At 46.6% G+C, this 9,989-nt stretch overlaps 1 protein-coding gene across 1 annotated transcript; it reads left to right on the forward strand.

Moving 5' to 3' along the window:
* The first annotated feature begins 331 nt into the window (after positions 1–331).
* On the forward strand, positions 332–9,439 carry LOC117040761 (meteorin-like protein). The gene is made up of 4 exons (XM_033138738.1): positions 332–703; positions 2,433–2,842; positions 4,564–4,623; positions 8,960–9,439. Exons 1-4 carry the CDS (start codon positions 573–575, stop codon positions 9,274–9,276), a joined length of 918 nt encoding a protein of 305 aa, XP_032994629.1. The 5' UTR covers positions 332–572; the 3' UTR covers positions 9,277–9,439.
* The last annotated feature ends 550 nt before the right edge of the window (positions 9,440–9,989 follow it).

Raw genomic sequence — 9,989 nt, forward strand, 5'->3', positions numbered from 1 at the left:
GCAGACCAACACCTACCTGTAACGATAATAAGTTGCTGTTCTTCTTTCCTATACCGCCTTTCCAACCCACAGCCCATACATGAACAACTAAATGCACGCATACACACTAGCTCGGCATTCAATAATGGCGAGAATGCTCCTTGCTCTCTTATGTATGTATAATTTGGTTTGGCGGGGGGGGGTGGGGGGGGCTTCTTTGCAACAAAGCGCAGCCCCTGTGTTTGGCGATGCTGGGGGGAGAAGTGGGAGTCCTGGAAAACCCAGGGACATCTGTCAACTCAACCGCAGATTAGACCTCGTTGAAATTCAGGCATGGGACGCGGGTAGGGAGGGTCGGAGACTCAGAGGCTCTCCCGTTTCATTCGCTTCGTCCTGTTGCGCAGAGCGCGCGCCTCTGTCTCTCTCCAGTCTCCATCCAGCGCTCTCCAACGAGGCCGCTTTCCTTCTCCCTCCCGCGGAGAGAGAAAGGGAACGAACGAAGCACCTTTTGGGCTCCCCTCTCCTTCCCTTCTCGACGGAGGGACTGGCTTCGCGCTGGCTCGGCCCCCAGCTGCCCCCCAAGCCGCGGCTTGATGTCCCCGGAGCGGGAGGCGCGGAGCAAGCGCGCAGGGACGCCGCCTCCGCGGATGCTGCTGCTTCTCTCGCTGCTGCTCCGCCTGTGGCTGCAGCCGTGCGCCGCTGACTACTGCAGCTGGAAGGGCAGGTAAGCCGCGGGCGCCGGGGAGGGCGAGGCAAAGCGACGCGGAACTTACTCGCCCGAGGAAATGGATATTATTATTATTATTATTATTATTATTATTATTATTATTATTATTATTAATTCAATTTCTATATCCGAAGATCCCAGGGCAGTGCACAACATTAACAGCATAATTCACATAGCATAATAGCATAATTTTAAATACCTGGCACATTGTCCTGGCAACAGTCTGATAAGTTTAAGTCCCATTGAGTTCAGTGGAAGCAATTTCAACTTCCCTCTCCCACTGAACTCAAAGGCATTTTAAGGCTGGGGCAATATACACTCTTCCAACTGCATAAAATATTGTTCTTCTGAATGCAATGGGGCTTATTTCTGAGTCTGTATGTATAGAATTGCGCCACAAAAGGCTCCCCCCGACCCCATCAAGCTCTAACTTTCTGCAGTTCTTAAATACGGACTTCTTGTTCTGAAATGATCCTTGTATAATTACATTTTTACTTATTTAAAAAAAAAGCTAAAACTTTTTTGTCTCGACAATGTACAGAATGCGTCAATTGGCTACCTAAAAGTGGCTGTGTTCTGCTCTGTAATCTGAAGCATATAGGTGCTGAAAGCTGAACTGGCATCCATAAGTCACTTAGTTAGATTTGATATTTGACTGAGTAGACAATTTCCCCTTTTAGCCTCTGGCCTACTCACGCTCAAAGACTGACTTCCTAAATATCTGTCCTAAAATTGCTATTGGTGAATGTGACTCCAGTCCAGAGATAAATTCCTATGTGAGGAAACATGCACACCAGTCAAAAGGCCAATATGGTTAGTTTTATATGTATGAATTTGTGTGTGTAGTTTTTTTTTTTAAAAAAAAATTAAGAATAACATGAAACAACACACAAAAACAACAAAATAATATGTATTGGTAACTAGGTGCAAAGCAAAATGCAGGTTCTGTGTATAAGGCAGAAAATAGTAGCAGCATACAATCAGAAGCTTAGAATTGTAGGCTTGGAAGGGATCCTGAGAACCATCTCTTCCAACACACTGAAATGCAGGAATATGCAGCTATCCCACATGGGAATTGAACCTGCAACCTTGGTGTTATCAGCACCATGCTCTAACCAACTGAGCTATCCACAGTTAAGTTAATAACCAAGCCAAAAATATGTATGAGTTACAGGGAGGGGGGTTGAGGTTCCTCTGGGTAACAGTTGGGTGTGGGTGGCACTGTGGTCTAAACCACTGAGCCCCTTGGGCTTGCCGATCAGAAGGTTGGCGGTTCAAATCCATGCGACGGGGTGAGCTCCCGTTGCTCTGTCCCATCTCCTGCCAACCTTGCAGTTCGAAAGCACGCCAGTGCATGTAGATAAATAGGTACCACTGTGGCGGGAAGGTAAACGGTGTTTCCGTGAACTCTGGTTTCTGTCATGGTGTTCCATTGCACCAGAATCAGTTTAGTCAAGCTGGCCACATGGCCCGGAAAGCTGTCTGTGGACAAATTCTGGCTCCCTCAGCCTGAAAGCTAGATGAGCGCCACAACCTCATAGTTGCCTTTGACTGGACTTAACCGTCCAGGGGTCCTTTACCTTTATCTTTTCACAGGATCCCTTTTAGGGAGTGGACCTGGCAGTTCTAGTGGGAATAAAATGGAAGCCCTGGGCCTTATTTTCTCTGGCTGCCTCTTACTCCTTGTACCCTGGTTGTCACAGTTGCCCATCCCTCTGTTTTCTAGCGGCTTGAGCTGGGAGCCCCGCTCCCGTGCGGTGGAGCAGGTCCACCTGCGCTGTACCGAGGGCTTCCTGGAATGGATGTACCCGGCCCGAGCCCTCCGCGTCATCTTGGAGCCCAACCTGTCCAGCGCTCAGCACACCGCCGTCTGCATCAAGCCGTCCAACACTTTCCAAGGTGCCAACATCTACGTGGAGCGGGACGGGCAGCTCCACCTGCTGCTGAATGATGCCGAGGAGCCCCGCCTGCACCAAGTCTCCTGCTTCAGCACCCGCACGCCCCAGCGGGTGGCGCTTTTCCTGCAGGCCAGTCCTCAGAGGGACATCAGCCGCAGGACAGCCAGCTTCCAGTATGAGTTGCTAAGCAACAAGAGCGTCACAGGCCCAGACTTCCAGAAAATGGCGCTCGTGGAAGGTAAACAATTACGTGTGGGTCTCATTTTTCCCAATTTGTGTTCAAACAGGGGCTCTTCAAGAAGTTCACACGAAATAACCCCATCCCTCCCCCCAAAAAGCTGCTAATAAAACAATTAGATCAATAAAATACCAAAAGTATATATATATAAAAGAAATAGCAAGCTATTCGCATCAGCAGCTACAACCAGGTGAAAAGATAAAATGAAAGAAAAGCCAGCCAATCCGTCAGCCCTGAAGAGCAAAATAAAACTTTTTACCCATTTTTCTGCTATTATTATTATTTATTTATTAATTAGTATATATTTATACCTTGCCTTTCTCCCTGATGGAACTCAAGGCAGCTTACAGATAAAAACATAGGGAAATATAGGGAAAACAAACATTAAAAAATAGTTAAACCTTGGTAGTATTAAAGCTCTGTACAGTCGTACCTTGGTTTTTGAACAGCTTAGTTCTCGAACGTTTTGGCTCCCGAATGAACTGTTCTGAAGTGACTGTTCCGGTTTGCGAACAATTTTTGGAAGCCGAACACCTGACGGGGCTTCTGCAGCTTCTGAACGTTTTGGAAGTACGAACATTTTGGATTCCATTTGACTTCCAAGGTACAACTGTACGTATATATAATCTGTTTAAAACATACAAATAATTACAAGCCACCAAGAAGACCCCCTCTTGCATCCCCACCAGTTAAACTATAAAAAGAATTAAAATAATATAAGAAGAAACATGTTGAATATGGTATGAGCAAGCATTCCTAGTGAGCCATCCAAGGTATCTAATTCCAGAGAGTGCTTGTCTTAAAAAGACCTTACGCCTCGTATATTTGTCAAATGTCCCTGTTTTCATTGGAGGAATGTTGGAGGGTATCAAGCTGACCTCTACAGGCCTGAGCAATTGACATAAATTATGTACTGCTTTGGAAACAGATGCTCCTGAGCAGATTATCACAAGACCCCTCAAGGTCAGAGGTGAGGAACCTGTGACTCTTCAGATGTTGGGCTGCAGCTCCAGACAAGAGGGCCAAGAGCCAGGGGTGAAAGAAGCTCTGGTCCACCAATGTCTGCCGGACCCAAGATCCTACTCCCCCATCCCATGTTACAGGAAAGTGGTCACCATGCAAATGCTCTCAGATGTTGAGAAGGAAGGCAACACTTGATCCAGATGCCAATGAGGTCGTTGCAGAAGAATAAGATAAACCCCTGTGTTGCGAACTTCAAGCCTAGTGTGAAAGAGGCAACACATAGACCGATGAATGATGGGCACAATTATGTCTTTATAATTTGCAGCGAAATAATAATAGCTGTACAACCTAAGTAACCCAATACATCCGGTGAGAGAGCGTTCCAGATAAATACACTGTTTCGACGTGGTCTTCTTCACTATATCACTATAAAGAATAACAAAATATATATAACTAATTGTATGAAGGACAGTGACCAGCATAAACAAGAGTCAAAATAGTCCAAAATAATATTAAGAGAAATAAGAATATCATACCTTAATGTACATACATCTTCTCTGGAGCAGTGGTCAATACCCGTATGTAACCACTACTGCCTAACATAGGAAATAAAGAGCCTGATATACACAAACTCAACCACAGGTGATTCTCTATTAAATTATGGAGCAATGAGGTCGTTGCAGCAGGCTTACCATTTGGGACTCGTTCAAAAGCCCTCTAGCAATCCTCCTTATCGACTTCGTGTTTTCCTTCCCCAGCTATGTGCCGCCCCTGTGACAACATGGAACTTCTCATGGCTATTTGCAGCAGTGATTTTGGTAAGTGAACTTGGCGGGAGAACATCATTTTTGGAGAGGTGCAAACGGTGCAGTCCTGTGCATATTTAGACTCAGAAGTAAATCCCACTGTGTCCCATCAGGTGTCCTCCCAGGTAAGTGCGCAGGTAGGACTGCAGCCTGAATGAAAGGCCTCTTGCTGATCAGCTGGAGCATAGCACAGAAGGCTACTTTTGCATTCCTAAATGTACCTCTCCTTGAGCAAGGAAATAATGGGACATACCCGGTTCACATGCTCAGGCAGCGCTTGTTTCCCTGGTAGAGTAGGCAGGCATGCTCCCTTCACCATGCACAACTATCATAACATAACATGGGACATGCTCACCTGATGTGAACAGAAATGTCCCTCTGGGATAGCTCCGTTGGTAGAGCATAAAACTCTTAATCTCAGGGTTGTGGGTTCAAGCCCCACGTTGGACAAAAAGATCCCTGCCTTGCAGAAGGCTGACCCTCAAGGAAAAGGGCTGCGGGTGGCTCTGTGGTCTAAACCACTGAGCCTCTTGGGCTTGCCGATCAGAAGGTTGACGGTTCGAATCCCTGCATGGGGTGAGCTCCCGTTGCTCTGTCTCAGCTCCTGCTAACCCAGCAGTTCGAAAGCACACCAGTGCAAGTAGATAAATAGGCGGGAAGGCCAACAGAATTTCCATGCGCTCTGGTTTCCACCGTGGTGTCCCATTGTGCCAGAAGAGGTCTAGTCATGCTGGCCACATGAAATGGAAAGCTGTCTGTGGACAAACACCGGCTCCTTCGGCCTGAAAGTGACATGAGCGCCACAACCCCATAGTCGCCTTTGACTGGACTTAATCGTTCAGGAGTCCTTTACCTTTTACCTACCTGACCCTCAAGGGCCCTTCTATGATTCTAAGTGCAGTTTTCATTCTTTTCTGTGAGAGGGACTTTGGTGCATAAGCCTAGCAGAATGGATCACAGGTGGATAGGTAAAGGGAAGATTATTGGGGTCCCAGATGAGAAGCATGGCAAGCTAATTGTTCCGCCAATCATCTGGAAGCCTAATGTTCCTGCTGTGTATTGGGAGCTAAATTATTGTGCTAGGTATATCAGTCTAAGGGTCAGCGTTCCCTATTCCTTCTCTCAAGCAAAAGTGCTTTTTGGATGCCTGAAATCCACAATGGCCTGGAGAGACAATGATGCTGAGACTTTTGTGCCTCAACCAGATATTGCCATGGTACCCCCTGTTTGCAAGGGCTTGTGGCAGTTGTCCTCCAGCAACATCTGGAAGGCCAGAGGTTCCCCATCCCTACAGCAGCAGGGGACAAGAAAAACCGTGTGCCTAAGACCCTGGAGGGCCACATTCCAACCACAGTAGATGGCAAAAGGGCCAGATGAACAAACAATCTAACCTGCTTCAAGGTTGCTTCATGTATTTTCCTAAATATAAAAGGCTACTGTCTTAGACCGCACACTGAGACAATGGCAACACAGGCACCTTAAATTTAAAGTAGTATCATTAGTGCCTTTGACTGGTTTGACTGTCGAAAATTTGTCTCCTGCAGGACTAATTGGTTCTGGCAGGATCTGGTATGAACCACTGGGTTGAGCCCTACGATGGTTCCACGCTGCTAATGGTCTTTAAGGTTCACATCACTGAAACATCAAGCAATGATTTTCATGAGCAAACGGGTCGTCACAGATAAAACTTTCGTGCCAACTCCAATCATGCCTAGTGGTGGCCATTCTGTCTTCTGTAACCACTTTCCTGGGAGTAAGATCCACTGAACTTATATTGCACTGCAAGTTGTATGAACTGGCTCATTGTGTAAAGGTCTCCTCAAAGCCAATTCAAATCACTATTAGGGGAGGGCTGGGGGGGGGACTTTTATTTTTGTCGCCATTCCAGACTGACTGTGAACTTCAGAATAATCCATCACATACATCTGTCTCCACTGTATTCGTGGTGATGTTCTGCATTGAAATCTGGGTCCTAATAATAATAATAATAATAATAATAATAATAATAATAATAAATACCCCACCCATCTGGCTGTGTTTCCCCAGCCACTCTGGGCAGCTTCCAACAGAATGTTAAAATACAATAATCTATTAAACATTAAAAGCTTCCCTAAACAGGGCTGCTTTCAGATGTCTCCTAAAAGTCTGGTAGTTGGTTTTCTCTTTGACATCTGGTGGGAAGGTGTTCCACAGGGCGGGTGCCACTACCGAGAAGGCCCTAGAGTGCATCCTGAATTCTGCCTGACAAAACACGCCCCCCCTCTCTCTCTATATATAAGCCTGTGGGTGAATAAATCATCCCTAATTTGGTCACAAGCCCATTTCCACACCTATAGCTCTCAGAGGACAATTCCCACTTGCGACCGAAAATATGGCACCCCAAGCCAAATAATCAATCATGGAATTTGTCTGCAAAAGAAGGCAGCATTTGAAATCTTCCCCTCTGAGGATAATTATCTCACTCATGTCATGGGCACAAAGAACTTACTTAGGAAGATTTCGGGAACTTCCTTCGTTAATCCAATTTCCTGGAGCCACTAGCCTTTTAGCATAACAGATGTCCCCCTGTTCCGTTCCCCTTCTCTCCCCCCACCCTCAGCTTCAGTCAAGTCTATTGACAAACTATAATGCTCTTGTTCCTCCTGCTCCAAGTTGCTCCTGAGGTCCGAGGGCCTCCGCTCTTAAGAACCATAAAGCTAAGTGTGCTTTGGGGGTCAATTGCACAATTAGATTTGATCTAATACACACACATACACACACACACACACACACACACACACACACACCTGGTGATGGTGACTGCTGAACTCAGGACAAGGAAGTGAAGCCATAAATAGAGTCAGTTTAAAGGGCTATTTCTTCTGCTCTGTGAATGTTTTAAGTCTAAATGCCCCCCACCGTGTGGCCTTCAGCACAACATCTGTCAGTCTTCTGTGTGTGTGTGTGTTTTGCAGGCCCAGTAAGAAGGAACTTCCTCGCTTGTGACCCAGTTACTTAATCAACTGAAAAACAGTGCGGCTAACTGCTTTAGTCAAAACAAAATAAAACAGAAAATTCCTTCCAGTAGCACCTTAGAGACCAACTAAGTTTGTTCTTGGTGTGAGCTTTCGTGGGCATGCACACTTCTTCAGATACACTGAAACGGAAGTCACCAGACCCTTAAATATAGTGAGGGAGTGGGGAGGCGTATTACTCAGAAGGGTGGTGGGAATGGGTGATCAGCTGATAGGTGTGGAAAACCTGTGGACGACTCTTAACGACTGCAATTTGGTCTTACGGGGATAGGCAAGGGGTGAGATGGCTAAAGATAGCTTTGTCATGTACAATGAGATAAGAATCCAATGTCTTTGTTCAGACCAGGTTTCTCCATGGTTTTAAGTTTGGTGATTAGTTGCAATTCAGCCACTTCTCTTTCCAGTCTATTTCTGAAATTCCTTTGTATTAAGAAAAGCTACTTTGAGATCTTTTATAGAATGTCCTGGGAGATTGAAGTGTTCTCCTACTGGTTTCTCTGTCTTGTGATTCCTGATATCAGATTTATGTCCATTTATCCTTCGGCGTAGGGTTTGGCCTGTTTGTCCAATATAGAGAGCTGAAGGGCCAAGCGAGAGAAGGAGGGAAATGACCTACCAGCTTGAGCAGAGTAGAAGACCTTGGGCACACCCAAGGGACATTTAAAGCACCATGATACCACTTCAAAAATGTCATGGCTTCCCCCCAAAGAACCATGGGAATCGTAGCTTTCCAAGGATGCTGAATAGCATCAGGAGACCCCTCTTGCCCTCACAGAGCTACAATTCCCAGCATTTTCTGGAAAGAGGGACTGACTGTTAAACCACGCTAAGGACGGTAGCTCTGTGAGGGGAAGGGGGGTCCGCTGACAACTGTTAGTAACCTAAACAAACTACACATCCCATAGTTATTTGGGGGAAGCCAAGCCATTATTGTATAAAGTAAAAGGTAAAAAAACGGTAAAGGACCGCAGGACGGTTAAGTGATGTCAGCTAATGGGCATGGTTTGGGGGAAATGGCATCATGGGCCAAATTGGACCCACTGGTGGGCCAAGTTTGACCCACAGGCTCAGGGAATCTCCATCCCTAGAGTTACACCTGTCTTGCACATTGTTGGTTTTCAGATGTCAACTAAGGAACAGTTTCCTTTTCCCAGGCTTGATAATGTGGTGTTTAATCCTTAGCACCATTACATGAGTCAGTGTTTCGACGATTTGTTGTTTTAAAATGCTCTCACCTGTTTTTAAATTTATGTTTGTTGCGGATTGCCCTGTGCCCGTTTAGAGGAAGGGTGATCCACAAATCCCTTAAATAAACACGCAAAATTTACACCTAGTGGTGAGAGGATCAATCCACAACGTCACCCACGATGCGGAGAACCACATGTCCCAGGTGGAAGTCGGCGCGCAGCGGGTCTACAGGCAGAAAAACCGGATCTTTCAGCAAGATAAAGTGAGCGGCGAATGGCGAGGACCCGTCAAGACCTTGCTGCAGTGTAAGGTGAAGAAAGGAACCGGCGACTTCCTCTTCACGGGCAACGAGCACTTTGGGGAAGCTTGGCTGGGCTGTGCCCCGCGATTTAAAGACTTCGGTGCTATCTATCAAAAAGCCATTGAGAGGGGGGCGAATCCCTGCGAGTTTCCATTTGACTAATGAGCCGCCACGCCTGTCGTGATGATCCAAAGGACCAGTTCCAGGACAGCTTTGCGTATAAGGGAGAACGATGGCGCTCGTGTTGTTTGGCAGAGGTGGAACGTCAAAAGAGAAGTGTGCGTTTTCTTTAAGGGAAAGGGAGCGACATGTTAGCTAATAAGTCACTTCCCTGCAATGGGCTCGTTGTGCAGTTATGGGCAAAGTTAAGTCAACCCAGTTGCTGATTGGTAAAAGGGGGAAAGTTGTAGCGGCCTACCTCGCAGGGTTGTTGTGAGGGCAAACAATAAAGAATGTAAAGTACTTTGCTAATTAAAAAAAAAAAAGAACAGAGGAAGGATGAGTCATAATTGTATTGTCTCTGATATCAGGTGTGTTCTGAACTCCACTAACCAGCTACAGAGGCTTTGTTTAGCCCGGCAGTGTAGCCAACTTGGCACACTGCCACAGGGACAGAGACAAGGAGATGTTGGTACTATTTGGGGAAAGTTCCATGTTCCACTGCCACACCTGTGTCCAGTGTGGTACAAGGCAGTGGCGGAGCTTCATGCTCCAGTGTCGGGGTTTGGGTGCTGGAGCTCCTCGTGCACGGCCTTGGACTGGTTATGCACGAGGTACCAGTTGCGGGGAAAGCGGCCAGCGTTCCGCGTGCTTTTGAGCACGGTCGCCGGCCAAGTCTCACAGTCTGAAGGATGTTGAGTAAGCCAATTGACGAC

This window comes from Lacerta agilis, chromosome 2 (assembly GCF_009819535.1).
Source record: "Lacerta agilis isolate rLacAgi1 chromosome 2, rLacAgi1.pri, whole genome shotgun sequence".
NCBI lineage: Eukaryota > Metazoa > Chordata > Lepidosauria > Squamata > Lacertidae > Lacerta > Lacerta agilis.

Excerpts from the sequence above, each read along its gene's own strand:
- LOC117040761 (XM_033138738.1), top strand. The coding sequence starts at position 573 with ATGTCCCCGGAGCGGGAGGCGCGGAGCAAGCGCGCAGGGACGCCGCCT. Across the intron at positions 2,843-4,563 it reads GAAAATGGCGCTCGTGGAAG|CTATGTGCCGCCCCTGTGAC; the intron begins GTAAACAATTAC and ends TTCCTTCCCCAG. Across the intron at positions 4,624-8,959 it reads TATTTGCAGCAGTGATTTTG|TGGTGAGAGGATCAATCCAC; the intron begins GTAAGTGAACTT and ends ATTTACACCTAG.